General features: G+C 37.4%; 1 protein-coding gene across 2 annotated transcripts in view; it reads left to right on the top strand.

Annotated features, from left to right (window-relative positions):
- The window catches only part of LOC150103869 (ATP-binding cassette sub-family A member 2-like), a 975482-nt gene extending 958110 nt beyond the window's left edge, over positions 1 to 17372 (top strand). For both annotated transcript variants that reach the window (XM_090397162.1, XM_090397161.1), the window contains exon 48: positions 15290 to 17372. In XM_090397162.1, the coding sequence (XP_090253288.1) occupies positions 15290 to 15325 (36 nt within the window). In that variant the 3' untranslated portion in view covers positions 15326 to 17372. The remainder of the gene's footprint in view (positions 1 to 15289) is intronic.
- Positions 17373 to 17720: the final 348 nt, after the last annotated feature.

Raw genomic sequence — 17720 nt, 5'->3', positions numbered from 1 at the left:
CAATCATATCACCTCTCCTTTTTCTATCCACCAAACTCTGCAGTCTGCATTCCCTCAGCCGATCCTCATAACTATCATTGTACAGTCCTGAAACCATCTTTGTTATCCACCTTTGTACCCTTTCCCCAGTTAATTTATCCCCTTCAAATCCTGGGACCAAATATGAGAACAATAGTCCAAGTGTGGTCTGAACAGGGTCTTATACAACAGAATGATAACTGTTTTATCTCTGCAGGTCAGTGTCCTAATGATTATTGCAGCAATACTCTGTGTTACCTTCACCACCTTTGCAATATGTCCCCTAAATTTCAGGTTTCTATCAATCATCAAACCCAGATCTCTTGTCTCTCCTACTTCCTCCAGTATAACTCTTCTCATAGAGTATGCAGTGTCCTATCAATGTTTCCCAAACCTCAAGACCTTACATTTTGCTGTATTAAACCAACATCCCCATTCATTTGCCCATCTATCTAGCTTATTCAAATCCTCTTGCAGGGCTGCTGCATCTGCACTATTACTAATAATCCTTCCCAGCTTCACATCATCTGCAAACAACTGAATATTCCCTTGCAAACCACTGACAATGTCATTGATATAAAGGTTAAACAATATAGGTCCTAGTACTGAGCCCTGAGGGACCCCACTTATAACCCTCTGCTTCCTTGAAACTGCCCCACCATACACAACTCTCTGATACCTATCGGACAGCCAATCCTGAATCCAGCTGATCAATCTGACATCCAGACCCATGTGCTGCAACTGAAATATCAGCTTATCATGTGGCACCCTGACAAATGTCTTCGCTAAGTCTAAGAAAATGGCAGTATATGCCTTTCCCTCATCTAATGCTCTTGTAACTTTATCATAAAAAGCTAGCATATTGCTAAAACAAGAGCACCCCCTTCACAAATCCATGTTGACTCTCACAGATAACATTACCCTCATCTGCCCAATGCTGTATACGGCCCTTCACTACTTTCTCCAAGATCTTACTAACTACTGATGACACACAAACTGGTCTATAATTAGACACTTCCAGTCTACTACCACCCTTATGCAATGGCACTATCTTACCTTCCTTCCATTCCATGGGCACCTTGCCAGCAGCCAGACTTTCATTGAAAAGCCAGGTCAAAGGCACTGTCAGTTCCCTAGCACATTCTCTCAAAACTCGTGGTGAAATATCATCCAGTCCAACAGCTTTACTGACATCCAGAGTACTCAGTATTTGAAACATACTCTCCTCCTGTACCTCTAAACCTTGAACCTGCTCTGTCCCTCTAGTATTAAAACTGACTCCTCCAGGATGAAATACTCCAATAAAGTGTCCAATGAACAATTCTACTATGTCCTCTGCATCAGTCACTCTATTCCTATTTTTATCCCACAATATCATTCTTCCACAGTCATTTCTCCTCCTACTGGCCACATATCTAAAAAATTCCCTAGGATTTTCTTTGGATCTTAGGGCTAATCTCCTCTCATATTCCAGTTTCGTCTTCCTTACATTACTAGTCAGTCTTTTAGCCTGTGTCTTATACTCTTCATGCATCTTCTCTTCTCCTGTCTCCTTATATCACTTCCACAGCCTCTTTTTCAAATGCAATTCCTGTTTAATGTTGTTTGTCATCCACTTTACTTCAAATTGTGTCCTCTTCTTCACTCATGGTATACAACTTACCATTGCTGCTAACAAATATTCTTTCATAATTTCCCACGCACTAATGATATCCCAGCCTTCCAATTCCTCCGTCCATGAAACTTCCCCAAGTTGACTTCTTAGACTATTATAATCACCTGCCTTATAATTCCACATACATTCCAGTGTCTTTGATACTCCTGCATGTCTATTCTTTTTCCAAGTGATAACCATATGATCACTCTCTCCAAACTGGTGGGAGAGAGTGATCATATGGTTATCACTTGGAAATAGAGATGATCACTCATATGGTTATGAGTGATCATCTCAGTTATTATTACCTCTTCTGATGCTATAACCAAATCCAAAACTCTTGAAGCTCTTGTTCCCTCTGTTACATGTTGCCTAAGACATTTGTCCCTCGAGAATTCTAGAAATTCCATTCCCTTCCTCTCCCCAATTTATACTGCTATAGTTAAAATCTCCCATAACAATCATTCTTCTTGCACTTACCATGCTCAGCTGTCTCAACATCTCCTGGTCCACACCCTCTGTACTCCTTGATCTGTAGCAACACCCCACTAAATATCCTGTCTTGCCCACCTCACACCATATGTTTTCAAAATCATTAGTGTCACAGCCTTCCAAAGCCACCACTCTTAGAGGACATAGGTCGTCACTTATCATAAGCAGTACTCCACCACCACGCTTTCCCTTCCTATCCTGCTGAAAAATGCTGTACCCACCAACTGCTATTCCTGTTATTACATCCTCTTCTGTCAACCACATCTCGGTGATCCCAATAATCTTTGTCCAGGCTGATGCTATCAGTGTCTCCAATTCCTCTCCCTTATTCCGAATACTCCTGGCATTAGTATAAAGCATAAAAATGCATTGTTTCTATACCCAGCATTATCCCCTCTAGACTCCACTGGGCTCAGTGTTACCTGATGTCCTCTCCCCTTCTCCCAAGTACCCATGCCCACAAGAGGTCACCCCTGCTACCATCCTCCCTGGAACACACTGACTTTTTCAGAACAGCAATCTCTCTCCAGATGCATATGTCCTTCCTCATTCAAATGTAAGTGGTCTCTTGCATACAATTCCTCTCTGTCCTCAAATGCACTCCAAGCATCCACATATTCCAGTCCTCTCTTGTCACACATTCTAGCTATTATGTCATTCAATATTACCACTCTTCTGCTCAGTTCGTCATTATCATACCTAGGCAACACACACACACACACACACACACACTATCTTTGCTCTCTGTGTCTTCTTTCGTACCACCTCAAGCAAGAATCTCATATCTCTCGCTGCCCTATTTACACCACCACTCAAGTCATTTGTTCCCACCATCACAATCATCTCATCCACCCTTTCACCTCTCTTAACTGCCAAAGCCACCCTTTCTACCATTCCTCCTGGCAAACACTCCTCACGCATCCTATCTTGAACACCACGGATCATTGAGTCCCCATACATTATACCTCTTACCATTCCCTCTCTCTCTCCTGTTGTTTCGATTTTCTCCTTTTCTTTCATTCCCAGACCTCTCTCTCTCTCTTTCCCTCTCTCTTACTGGTTCCATTTTCTCCTCTTCTAGCACTGCCATACATCTCTTTCATTCCATTTCTCCTACTGTTTCCATTCTCTCCTCCTCTAGTACTCCCATGCCTCTCTCTCATTCCATTTCTCCTACTGTTTCCATTCTCTCCTCTTCTAGCATTTCCATACCTCTTTCTCATTCTGTCTCTCCTACTGTTTCCATTCTCTCCTCTTCTAGCACTTCCATACCTCTCTCTCTGGTTTCCATTCTCTCCATTTCCAATTCCATTCTCTCCTCTTTTATCATTCACAAATTTCTCTCCTACTCCGATTTGCCTTGCATTTATCTCTTCCATTCTTCTAATCTCATCTTTCATACTTATCACACTTCTCGCAAGACATTCCACTTCCTCTTTCAGCTCCTCTATCTCCCTCTGCAGGTCAGTCACTCAAAATCGAAATTCACTTTCCCAAACGAAACCATCTAAACTTTCACAGTCACTCACGCCTTCTACACTATCAACTATTATTTTCTCATTCACATTTTTTTCTTTATTCTCTCTTATCACACTACTTGCCTTCCTGTATTCATTTCCCATTCCTGGAGCAACAAGATCGGTTATTGAGATATCTGCTGCATTTATTTCTTCCCACTGCCTGCACTTTAAACACACATGCACCCCATCCTCTCTCACAAGCCATATATCCAATTCCTGAGATGCATACATGCCGCAAATACTGCAGGCCACAAACTCTCTTATTATATTGTACATAATCCCAACTATGAAGTTAGGGGATGGTGGCAGTGGCAGCAGCATAATTCTGCATGGACTTGAACTTTTGTTTGTCATACATGGAAATATGAATTCCAATGGATATTCAACACTTCTGGAGAATGCAGTATAATATTATCCAAATAATACTTGCGGAGTGCTTAAGGGTCAAAGCTGTATAACTGAGAGGAGACCTCCACATAGCCTTTAAAGGAATGCGGAGAACCGACCAGGGCTTCTGACCTAATGTCCAATCCTCACCTTCTCGTCGGCTGGCAATTTGGGATTTAGCCGACCAAATTGTATTCTTATTGGATTAAACCAATATAGAAAATGATGGTACAACATGAAAAAATTTCATGCCGGCTGGAACAAATCTGAAAGCACACCCCAACTCAACATCACCAGAGTTAAAGATTGGTACTATCAACATAAGAATCCTGAATGGCAAAGAAATGGAGCTAGCTGAAGATTTAGATAAGTACCAGATCGACATAATAGGGGTGATTGAAACAAAAAAACACAAAAACTGGTGACATCTTTCTGAGCAATAAATACAAAATGTTATATTCAGGAAATGACAATCAAGGAAAAGAAGGAGTAGCCATAGTATTCAACACAAAATACGAGGCTAATCTTCTTGAATGGCAGGCAGTCTCAAGTAATGTGGACAAATATCAGAATGGGGAATTGGACAATGAGACTTATTTGTGCCTATGGTCCCACAGAAGGGTCTACTAAAGTAGAAATGGAGGAATTTTTTGATGCTTTAGATGACACAATGAAAAAGGAAAAGTTGGTCTATGTTGGGGATTTAAATAGCAGAGTAGGAAATGATTGTCAGACATACAAAAATATTTTGGGAAAATTTGAAGAAAAGAACAGAGCTAATAATAATGGCAAATACTTGTTGGATTTCTGCTCAGGACATGGACTGGTTATTACTAACACCATGTTCCAACATAAAAATGTGCGCAAATTCACATGGAGAGAAGAGGAAAGGAATAAGAAAAGTCTCATCGACTTTTCTTATTCCTTGTGATGTTTTCTCCCTGGTGCAGGACACCAGAGTGTACAGAGGACTTGAAGTTGGAAGCGATCACTATTTAGTCTTGAGCATGAAAAATTGAATTTCATATTGAAAAGAATAACATGTAAGAAAGTTTTAAAGCGAATAAAAGTTGAGCAGCTCTCAGATGTGAACTGTAGACTAAAATACACAAAGGTTATTGAAGAAAAAATGAAAGAGTTTGAGAACAGCAACCAAACCTTAGAGATTCAGTGGCAAGCCTTGAAGAATACCCTGATTGATTGAGCTAGAAAGGTATGTGGTGAGGTTGTCTGCAGGAAAAGAAAAATCAGAACTCCATGGTGGACACAGAAAGTTATAGAGGCAGTGAAGGAAAAGAAGAAAGCATATCAAAAGTTCCTGGCAAATAAGTCAGCTTTTGCTCTTAGAGAATACAGAGAAAATGTACGAAAGCAAAACACTGTGTAAAACTAGCTAAACAAAAGTCATGGGAGGACTTGGGCAAGAACATAGAAAATAAATATCAAGAAGGTGGTAAGATATTCTGGAGGTTGTTGAAGAAGATAAAGATGATAAAGGTGACATGAAAATGGGAGAAAAAGATACCCTTTGAAGTAATGAGTAATTACTTTGGAAAATTGCTAAATGAAACAAGCAGTGATGACAGAACAGTGATAGAAAACACTGACCAGGCATGGAATAAGGAATACATATCTGTACTTGAAGTAGAACAAGCCATCAAAGGCTTGAAATGTGGAAAGGCAGCAGGAGTAGATGATATTCGACCAGAAATGCTGAAATATGGTGGTATAAAAGTCTTACAGTGGCTGCACTGCATAGTTCAGAAAGCCTGGACAAAGGGACGAATTCCCGATGATTGGAGTAGAGCTCTAATAGTACCCGTATATAAAAAGGGAAATAAAACTGAATGTGAGAATTACAGAGGTTCCCTACTGAGTGTTCCTGGCAAGATCTATGCAAGTATACTTGAGAAACGGTTGAGAAGAAATGTAGAAGTAAAGCTTGGTGAAGAACAAGCTGGATTCAGGACAAATAGAGGCTGTCAGGATCAGATCTTCACTTTATGACAAACAGTTGAGAAAGAATGGGAATATAACAAAGATCTGTATTTAAGTTTTGTTGATCTCGAAAAGGCATATGACAAGGTGCCAAGAGATCAGCTATTCAATACGCTACAGTTATATGGTGTCAATGGGGCATTATATCAAGCAATACTTAGTCTTTATTTGAGTTGTAAGTCAGCAGTTAGAATTGATGGAAGAACAGGAAGATGGGTTTTAATGTTAAATATGGTGTGAGACAAGTATGTACATTATCCCTTCTGTTATTTATTATCTATATGGATCACATTATGAAGGAAAGTGGTATTAAACATGATATCAAAATTGTTAATGTCAGCTCTTTGCTTTATGTTGACGATGTTATACTTCTAAATAAATCCGCTACAAATTTGCAAGATTCTCTGACTAAATTGAATAACTGTTGTAATAGATATGGTATGAAGGTCAGCATTAAAAAGACAAAGACAATGAAAATAGGTAGAATTATTGAAAATGTCAACTGTGTTGTGAATGTGGAACCTGTGGAATAAGTAAAACATTTCAGCTACTTAGGCACATGATTTTTACTGAAGATGGTAAATTAAATATGGAAATAGACAGCAGAATCAACAAAGCTGGTATGGTAGGCAGTCAGTTGAATAAATTCATATGGAATAAGAGAGAAATTAGTCAGAACACTAAATTAGTTGTATACAAGACAGTGTTCAAACCAGTTTTAACTTATGGATCTGAGAGCTGGGTCAGAAGTAAAACACTTGACCAAAGACTTGAGACCGCAGATATGAGAGTCCTGAGAAAGATCAGAGGCATTAACAGATGGCATCAATGGCAATATCTTATTAAAAATGAGGATATTAGGAAAGAACTTGACATTGTCATCATCCAGGAATGCATTAGCAGAACTAATCTCAGGTGGTATGGTCACTTAAACAGAATGGGCAAGGAAAGATTAGCAAAACAAGTGTTCTCTGCCAGTTTGGCAGGAAAACGACCCAGAGGAAGACCAAGATATAGGTGGATTGATACCTTACAAAGTGCCTTAGACGATAGAAATATAAGATCTGATAATGTTGGAGTCTTGACAAGTAACAGACTGATTTGGAAGAAAATTGTAGATAGGAAGTTAGTAGTGATGTAAATTTTTCATGTAGTACTATCAAATTCTGTACACCCCTTAAGGGTACATGTCAGGAATTTGATGATGATGATGATGAAATAATACTTGCTACATTGTAGTGTGGTTTTCCTCAAACCACATTGCAATGTAGCAATGTAGTTCTTGCTATGTTGCAATGTAGTTTGCAACATAGCAAAAAAGTGAAAATGATGTGAAAAAACAATTGAATCTAACAACAGAACACTTTTGAGACAAAGTGGAATTCCAGCAGTATATGGCCTGATGGTTATGTTGAAGGAAGGTATTCTTAAATTTAAAAAAAATAATAATAATATAAATGGCACCCATGAAAAATCAGATGAGTATGGAGCTTCTTTGAGAATTTGTATTTATTTTCTATCTAAAATTGGATGGATTGAAATTGCTTTGTATGCTGGTGCAAAATCCAGCAGGTTTTGAACTTGAATGTAAAACAGTTGATTCAGCAGTTTTCATTGTTTCTGGATAAAATGACTATTAATCTTCCACGGCTGCTTTTGTATGGGCTTTCCTTTGGCCTACACATTATTGGAGTGTGCATAATTTATTTTTAAGTTTATTCTGAATTATGTTCTGCACCAATATTTATATGCTGATTACTATTGACATTCTTCCCAGTTACATGCCAAATCAATCCATTATGTTTATCAGTGGATTCATAATTTTTGCTATTTGTTATTGAATAGTACAAAAAAGTTTTGTGAAGGAAGAGAGAGAGGCATGGATGACAAATGACCTTTTCATTCGCAACAATGAAAACTGATGATCAAGCAATTCTACATTCAGGTTCAGAACCTGCTGGATTTTGAATCAGCATGCAAAGCAATTTTTGTCCACTTGCTTTTAGCCAGAAAAAATTCTCAAACACACTTTGTTACTTACCAGGTTTTTCCTGTGATGTTTTACTTTTCAAAAATCAGAGATTTCATTCAAAGAAGCCCATTTGAAATAAGTTGAAGACATCCGAAAATAACTGTAGCTTCTAGTGGTAATTATTTTCAACTGGTAAGTTGTCAGTGGGTGAATAGTTATTTGGAATTAAGCTAACCAGAAAAAAAAAAATTTGAATTTTTCAAAAAATGTAATTTTTCCTAAAACCAGAAGTTGGCAAAGATATGAATCTTTTCTAGCTCAAAATTTTCATGAAACATTCTGTTACATTATTTTGCTGTTTCTGTTGCTCTTCAAGTTAGTACTCTGATATCTTGAGATGTTTATCTCTGAAACTCAATTTTCTGCATCCTAAATGTCCAGACAGTGAGGTAGTTTTTCATGGGAAACTCAGTGTCCACAACTCAAACTATCCCTTTTCCAATCCCACCGATCAAGGCAAGAAGAAATATTAAGATGTAATCCAAATGAGCTAAAGATGATTTGCTGTACCTGGTGGATAGATGAATCTATGAGAATAGAAGATAATACCCTTACCTCACAACATGTTTGATCTCTTCTTAATAATTGTTCTAAAAATCCAGATATAAGAGGAAGAATTCATCATACTGTTTGTAAGATTTCTTCAGACTCAGCTAATAAAGTTCATCCGTCAGTTAAACAGCATCATATTCAGAGGTTTCACTGTCTGTTGAATAAAAAAAGACACATATTATTAACCAGTTTGACTCCTCAAAAACTGCATTAATATTTCAGGCCATCCTGTATCTTGTTTGTGATGAAATATCAGTACTATCCAAAGAGCAGTAGCTCCAATCATGGACTTCATGTATAATATAGATCATATAATTTAGCGAGTAAAATCAGATTTCAAGCAGCGTATATTTTATTATCAAATATCTCCTTAAAAAAATCTCTCTAAAAAAATAATTTCATTTTATCTTTTAGCTTGGAAATAAGACAGTGGATTTCAGGCCCTGGTTGGCTAAATTATTAGTGTAAAATATTAGTGTATCTGCTCTCTAATCAACATGCTGCTAGTTTGAGTTCTGCTGTGGGCAGCAATTGGTTTTGATTACTTAAATAAAGAGCCAATAGGCTTCACTTCGGCGATGTAACATTATTTAAATTAAGGGGATATTAAATCCCACATTATGGATTGATTGGTGGCGCTAGTGAGCCAAGCGCTGTGGACGTGTCTAAGAACTCCTGATTGAGATAAGTTATTCTAGGAATAATTAAGTATATATGTGTAACTGTTTGAGTAAGAGCGGCTGTAATTGTTGTGCGCTACCATTATTATTAGTGTGGGGGATTTTTCTTGCCTAAACTTAATTATGAAATCGTTATTATTAGACTTAGTAACCTGCAGGTAAAAAAAATGATGGTGGCATTGTCATTCCATGATTTTAATTTAGATTTCAGTCGTTTCGTTAAGTGTGAGGTCTGTTATATGTATTCTTTCGATTACATAAATGATTTGTGGATGTTTAGTGCAGATGGAAGAAGGGTGTGTGTGCAAAGTGTGACCTGATCGAGGAACTGATGAATGCAGATATGAAATTGATGATAGAAAGTGTTAGTAACAAGAATGTCGCTGGGAACATGAGTGCACATTTGAAAGTGAATGATGGTGAGAAAGGGCGGCAAAAAAATGTTAAAAAATCAGTTAAAAAAAAAAAAGTGATTCAAAACTGTAACGGATGTTAAAAGGGATGAAAGTGAGGTGAGAGTGGCAGAAGGAAACAAAATTCAGAGAACGAATGAAACTAGAAATGGCGTGACGCAGAAATCGAAAGTGAAAAAAATCGAAAGAATGAATGATGGCGAAAGTTGGACGCATGTTGGACTGAAAGTACTGAAACAAAGAAAGATGAATGAGAGTGAAAGGTGAGAAGAATGACAGCAAAGGTTGGACGCATGTTAGACCGAAAGTACAGAAACAAAGAAAGGTAAATGAGTGTGAAAGTGAGAAGAATGATAGCGAAAGTTGGACATATGTTGGACTGAAAGTACAGAAACAAAGAAGGATGAATGAGAGTGAAAGTGAGAAAGTTAGAAAGCTTTAATGATAGAGAGAATGTGTCGCGAGATTCGGAAGTTGAATTGGATTGGATGAGGCAAGAAATGAAATGGATGCAAAATGAAATTAAGAGAATTCAGGTCAAAGCTATTAAAATAAATCATGATGGCATGAAAGAGTTAATGAAAGATGAGCGAGTGGCATTATATGGCAACTCCATTATTAAAGATGTGCTAGAGGATAGAATGCACAAGGTATGTTTTCCAGGCGGTAAAATGAGTAAAGTGATTGAGGCATTGGATATGAGGCCGGAGCGAGCAAAAAGAGTTAATAGTATTAATTGGTACAAATGATTTGAGAGAGAACAAAGAGTGTATCATAATGTATATTAGGAGGCCGCTTGGAAGGATAAAAGAGAATAGTGTGACAGAAAGGGTAGTGAGTGTGTTGCCTAGGTATGACTGTGGTGAAATGAGGCGGAGAGCAAGGATTATGAATGATATGCTGGCTGAAATGTGTGAGGAGATGGGAGTACAGTTTGTTAATGTGTGGAATGAGTTTGAGGGATGAAGTGAGCTGTATGGGAGCGATGAACTGCATTTGAGTGGTTATGGTGTGAGTCGCTTGGAGAGACTGCTGCTGGAATATAGAGAAGTGAATGGAGAGAATGAATCAGATCGAGAGGGGGGGGGGTGAAGTGGAAGAGCAGGAGAGTAAGACAGGAGAGATTGAAGAAGTGGATATGAATGGGGAAGTGATTGGTATGCATATAGAAAATGAGAGAATGGGTGTGCAAGAGGAGCAGGGAAATGGGGAGGCTCTGGGTGGACAGGGTACACAGCGTGAGAAAGGTGGATGCTCCAAGAGGAGGTGAGAGCATGTGTAGGCAGGAAAGGAATGGGATGACCAGGAATCAAGAGGAATCAGTTGGAATTGAAAAGGGTTCTAAAATGAAGAAGCAGAAAGGGAAATGGCCGCAGTCTAGCACGGAGAGATCACATCGAGTGAGTGCTGTCAGTGGAACTAGTTGTAGATCCAGAAATGAGCTGTTGTGTTTGTATTCCAATGCTAGAAGTATAAGAAACAAAGCAGATGAAATGGTTGCATTAATTGCGTCTGTTCACCCAAAGATTGTCGAAATAAGTGAGACACAGTTTTGCAAGAGGATGACATCCTGACAGGAATAGAGATGGAAGGGTATGATGTGTTTCGTGAGGATAGAAGGGGTAAAAAGGGGAGGGGGGGAGTACTATTGATGATAGAGAAAGAGTTATGTCCATACAAAGTAGAGATGCAAGATGGAAATAGTGCCAGTGGTTTTGAGGCAGTATGGTGTGAGATAGAGGTGAATGGAATCAAATACTTGGTTGGATGTTGTTATAGACCTGGTAATGTGGATGGTAGTGGTGATAGTGAAATGTATAGTCAAATTAGCCAAGCAAATAAGAAAAGGGTGATCATTATGGGTAACTTTAATTATGGCAATATAGACTGGAAGGATGAGGTAGCAACTGGAAGTAAAGAAAATGAATTTCTTGATTTTTTGTGGGATAACTACCTCAGACAGTATGTAACAGAGGGCACACAAGGATTGAAGGTCTTGGATTTCGTCATCTCATCAGAGGATGTAATTATAAATGAGGTTTCAAATCATCCACCAATTGGTGAGAGTGACCATGAGGTGATTACCTCGGTGGCTGCCAGCAGTGCGAGGACCCCTGTGAGAAAAGGGTATATGTGGAACTACAAGGGAGAGTGAGTATGAAGAACTCAGGAGACAGCTTGCGGGTGTAGCGTGGAATGAGGAGTTAGCTGGAAAAGAGATCAATGCAGCTTGGGGGATTTTCAAAAACTATCTAGAAGATGCAGTGTCTAAATGTATTCCAAGGGTGAGAAGGTTAAATAAAGTAGGTGTGAGATGGGTGAATAAAGAGATTAAGCATGCGATACAGAGAAAAAGGGCATTGTGGAGGCAGCATAAGAGAAGTGGAAATAACCAATTTCATGAGGTCTACGAAGACCAGGCAAGGAGAGTGACTTGGTTGGTGAGAGTAGCTAAAGAGAAGTATGAACAGCAGTTAGCTAATGAAGCCAAAAAGAATCCTAGGGAGTCCATTCGATATGTAGCCAGCAAAAGAAAGAATGATTATGGAAGGATGACATTGATTGGAGAAAATGGTATAAAGACAGCTGTTGCGGAATGTGTGGTGGAGATACTTCAATCTTGTGAATGTGACTTCATGGAGAGATTGAGAGCAGTTGATGATGGGGAGGAGAGACTGACTGTAAGTGAGCAATAGGGGTTTGGAGAGTTGAGTAAACTAGATGTAAAGAAGGCTGTGGGACTTGATAATATATCACTGCATATTCTGAAGGAATGTGCCTGAGAGTTGACACCTGCCTTGACATATTTTTTTAATACAAGTCTTGCACTTGGTCAAGTTCCTAAGGAGTGGAAAGAGGGCAAGATTGTGCCATTTCATAAAGGAGGTCATCGAACTCAAGCATCAAACTATAGGCCTATCTGTGTGTCAGGTGTTGTGGTTAAGTTATTATGGTAAGCTTGTGAGAACTAGGATCCAGAGTTGGGTTGACAGCAATATCTTTGATGGACATCATGGATTTGCTAAAGGGAGGTCATGTTTTAGCAATCTACTTACTTATTACAATAAAGTGACTGTTTCCTTAGACAGAGGAGAAGGATACACAGTAATATACTTGGATTTCGGAAAGGCTTTTGATAGAGTACCTCATGATAAGTTGACAGTTAAACTAGAGCAGATGGGGTTGGATATTAGATTAATGCATTGGATTCGAGACTGGCTATCTGATAGGTATCAACAAGTTGTGTATGGGGTGCGATATCCAGGAAAAGGAAAGTCACTAGTGGAGTGCCTCAGGGGTTTGTTTTATGGCCATTACTATTTAACTTGTATATTAATGATATTGGCGAAGATTTGGATGGAGATATTCAGTTGTTTGAAGATGATGCAAAGTTGGGGACGAACCATAAAGAGTAGTGAAGATGTTGTGGCTTTGCAAAAAGACTTGAATAAATTGAGTGATTGTGCACGGAAATGAGGATGTGAGTTCAATGTTGCAAAATGTAAGGTTTTAAAATTTGGAAAACAAAGATGGGATGCAGAATTTATGCTTGGTGAGAATATATTATTGAAGGTAGAGGAAATAAGAGATCTGGGAATGTGATAGTGGATAAGGATCTAAAATTTAGGAGAAAAACATCGCCAAAATTGTGAAGACAACACAAAGGCTTCTTGGAATGATGCAGAGGACACTGACATGTAGAAGTAAGGAGATTCTTGTTCAGTTGTATAAGGCTTTGATTAGGCCACACATGGACTATTGTGCCCAGATTTGGTCAACGGGTTTTTTTTCTGACCTCCGGAATGTTGAGTATGAGGAAAGATTGAGAAGATATAAATTGCAGAGTCTGGTGGAGAGGAGGAAGAGGGGAGATATGATAGAGACCTACAAGTTGGTAAGGGATTGTTATAAGATCAGTGGTGAGTTCTACAGAGAATAGTGGGAGATCAGGGGAGAACCAGAGGTCATCCCTGGAAACTGTATAAAGAGGGTGTGAGTAGGGGAGTGGGAGGCAGGTTTTTTTGGTGCAGAGTTGTGAATGATTGGAATGCCTTACCTGAGAATGTGGTGTCTGCAAGGAGTTTGAGTGTGTTTAAGACACGGTATGATGAGATGTGTGTGTGTGATAAAGACCTCCCAGATGAGTCTTTGACTCCATGAGGTCTTCGGGTAATAATAAATAATAATTCTTTCAAAGCCGATTTCACTATAACCTCAGTATTATCTAGATCTACCTACTCACTGACGAGACCGCAATAAAAGTTGAAACCGGTCTGGGTAGTGACCTTCCACCGTAATGTATAACATCATACATCTCCTAGGAGATGTGTTTTACATTATGGGAAATGTTAAGAATAGGGATTAGAACTTTACCCTCCTTTGCTGCATGTTGCCCTAGTGTTGAACTATGTGCTTTAGCTTACGCTACAATCCGCCAAAACTTTTATAGTTTGCTATATTCGGCATGAAACTCTTTGATTCCGATCTCGAGTTTCTTATTCAGCTTTGAAATAATGTGGGATTTAATATCCCCTTAATTTAAATAATGTTTTTGATTATTTTTATGTGGGAGATGAATTGCCCAGCCCTGTATGAAACAACCACTCTGCTTATTGAAGCTCTGGAAGCTTGAAAATGTCCAATTTTTGGTCTCTAGAGCAGAGTTTCTGGATTAGGTAAAAATAAATAAATTTTAAAAAATTCAAACAATTAAAAATAAATTAATAAAAAATAGAAAAAATAATCCTTAGCCCGCCCTTGGTAATAAAGCACTAATAAAAGTTATGTAATTAGTTACACTGTTTTTTTTTATTATTATTTTATTTTAAGGTGACTCTCACTCATGAAAGGCAATGTAACCATACCTGATATTTTTATCAGGCATAGCTATTAATACTGTGGTTGAAAAAATTCAAATTTTATTCTACTAAATATTTAGAAATAGCAATGGATTTACGTGCTGGTGGTTTCAAACTACACATCCTGGAGTGTATAAAGTTCCTTGTGCCTGCTACTTAGCCTGCTTTGTACAGACTGGTGCATTTGTTAACATTTGCACTGAAGAACATAAAAATTACATTTTTATGTTCTTCAGTGCATGTCATGTCAGGAAAGGTCCAAGAAACTATTTTTAGAATCAGCATAAACTATGAAATGATTACCTGACTCCAATAAGAATGGTTGTATTAATTTGCTTAATATCTGGGAGACAGTCCTCCTAAGACCAACATTTAACTTTACTTCTCTGAATGAACTTCATTTTTTACATGGCCTCTAGATAATGCCTTGAAAATGACACTAATTCTTTTCAGTTATAATTTGAATTGTTTATACACCAATCTAATTAAGTGTCATATCTTACTGTAGTTGTAATTGACACCCTGAAGATACTGGTTTAAAATCTAATGAAATATTACTAACTGAATAAATTAATTATATATTTTGTTCTTCTAGTATTGTTTATGCCATATGAGACAATAGTGCATACAATACTATTATGAATGTCTAAACTAATTTTACGAAACAATTTTTTTTTTTTTCAGAGTCGCCTTGCATTTTTACATATGGATGTGGAATAAGAATGTGTGAAATTCCTACTTTGCACTGAACTGATATTCGTTACGATTTTCCTGATTTTCTTTCTCTATTGCTGGAAATCAGACAACTGCTCAACTCATAGAAGTCAGCAGGCATTTTAAAGTCATTAACATATTTCTTGTAATACAGCCATTCAATCAGTGGTCAAAAAAAAAAAGTCAACCAGTTGGGTCATTCATTCATTCATTCATAAACTTGAAATAAAAAATAATTTGCATTGGGTAATCATGGTGTGCAACTGCTGTTTGTGTATTTAAGTGTACATAAATACTGATATGTGAATATATGTGTTATAGAAGAGACCATACTATCATGTCCTGTCTACTTTATTGACCTCTCCAGTAAATACTGTAAGCCAAGATTCTCTATTAATGATGAGCTTAATCTCTGACATTTTCACTTCAGACTCAGCTGGTTTGTTTTTCAGAGAATGCAAGTTGGAACTGATGAGAAGATGACTTTGCTTTACAACTAGTGATTACAACCGCCATTTTCTACTGTTTGTAAATATTCAGAGATGATGTACATTATGTATCTAGTGGGGTTGAGTGTTAAGAACTTTACGCAATTCTCTTCTTCAAAAATTGATAGATTTGGTTATACTGTTTTTATTCACACTGCTTAGTTTGTCTTGTTCATTACTAAATAGATATTAAAGAGAAAAAAAACTTATTTGCTTTAACAAACACAATCACAACTTCAAAAGAAAACAAGTAGAAAATATTTAATAATTCCTTAGAATTTTTCCTTTAAATATAATCTTTCAGGGGCAAAGTAATTAAAAAAAAACACACCTAATCTCAGTAAACTGTAAATATATTTTGGAAGACTAATGAACTTAATGTTAGTCATTTATTCTAACATTAACTTACTGGTTACTGGGTAACTTTTCTTCAAGTTGATTAAAATTGCGGTTGCTGTGTCCATTTATACTTGCCAGTATGAATAGTTTTTTGCCATATATATATATATACATACATACATACATACATACATACATACATACATATATTGTGTGCATGCATACACTTAAAACTCAGTTCATGTAATGCAGACAGAATATAGGGTGGGGTAGTGGGATTGATGTTTATGTGTGTATGCACACATGCATGCATTCAGAGGGGGGGGGTATGTGTGCATGTGTATAAAGCAACTTGACTGTGTAGTTTTATGTCTGGCAAACTGCTGTTTGACAACTCTCCTATGGTGCTGAACATGTTATAAATGCTAGAAGAGCAACAGTGTGCCCAACAGAAATGCTGTGTGAAAAATGTACCTCCAGATTAATTAGCAGCTAAAGGTCTGAGGATTTTATTTACTTAGTATGTATGTTATACAAGCAAAAATATTGAAGTGTGGATTACCACTGCCTACAAGTGTATGCCAGTCAGAATGGAGATATCGCACAATAAAAATATTATGAGTAATGTAGAGCACTAAGAAACTTCCAAGTAATTTAACCAAATCTTAAGTTCAACTATGAGTTTTCTTATGATGGATTAAAATAACTTTGAATTCTTATTCTCATTATCACTTCTTCCTTTTTTTTTGAAATAACAACTTTGTCTTAATAGAAACTTTTCAATCAAATAGAAACTTTTTCACCAACATTTCCTAGTTTCTCAAATAGTGAATCAGAAAATAATTTCTATACAAAGTGACTGTTAGACATATATGTTTAAGATAGTATTGTTTTCTAAGACTTATATATTTATTTTGAAGCCAAAAGTAAATTGTATAAAAGTACATATCTTGTAATTACGTGTAATCTTAACATTTGTCCAAAGGTTGCTTCATACCTCACAATATGCAGAGACTGCACCATAAGTGGTCAGTGGAAAATAGTTGTGAACTGCTCAAGCACGTTCTCAAAGTACTATGTGATCTCTATTATACAATGTGACAGTTGTTTATGTGGTACCGTTCTTTCCCTCTCTCTCTCTCTCTCTCTACCTAAGTTTGTATCATTGTTTGGCACTGTTGCTGTACTACATTTGGCAGAGAAAAATAAATTAGCATTTATTCCTATGTTTTTGCTTTTTTAATTAAAAAAAATGCTTAAGTTTAATTGTCACATATGAAAGAAATCAGTATTAAAGCATTTCATCATCGTCTGGCCTTCTTATCACTGAAGAAAGACTCATGGATTCAAATATAAATCCCATCCATGATACCCTCTTCTGCTGAGCTTTCATTGGTGTTACATGATGACATGTTTCGTATCTAACCACATGGCAATGCATGGCTTAATGCATCTACCTATATAAACCATTCAAACCTTCTAATATTACATCAGAAGCCAATATTCTATTTGCCTTAGAAAAAGACACAATTGTACATACTGTCCGACCACAGATGTGAGACCCTTCCCCTCGA

Source organism: Typopeltis vanoorti, chromosome 8, assembly GCF_054136105.1.
Source record: "Typopeltis vanoorti isolate ZY-2024b chromosome 8, IOZ_Tvanoo_1.0, whole genome shotgun sequence".
NCBI classification, from domain to species: domain Eukaryota; kingdom Metazoa; phylum Arthropoda; class Arachnida; order Uropygi; family Thelyphonidae; genus Typopeltis; species Typopeltis vanoorti.
Note: the sequence above shows the minus strand (reverse complement) of the source record. Positions and strands in the feature narration are given on the sequence as shown.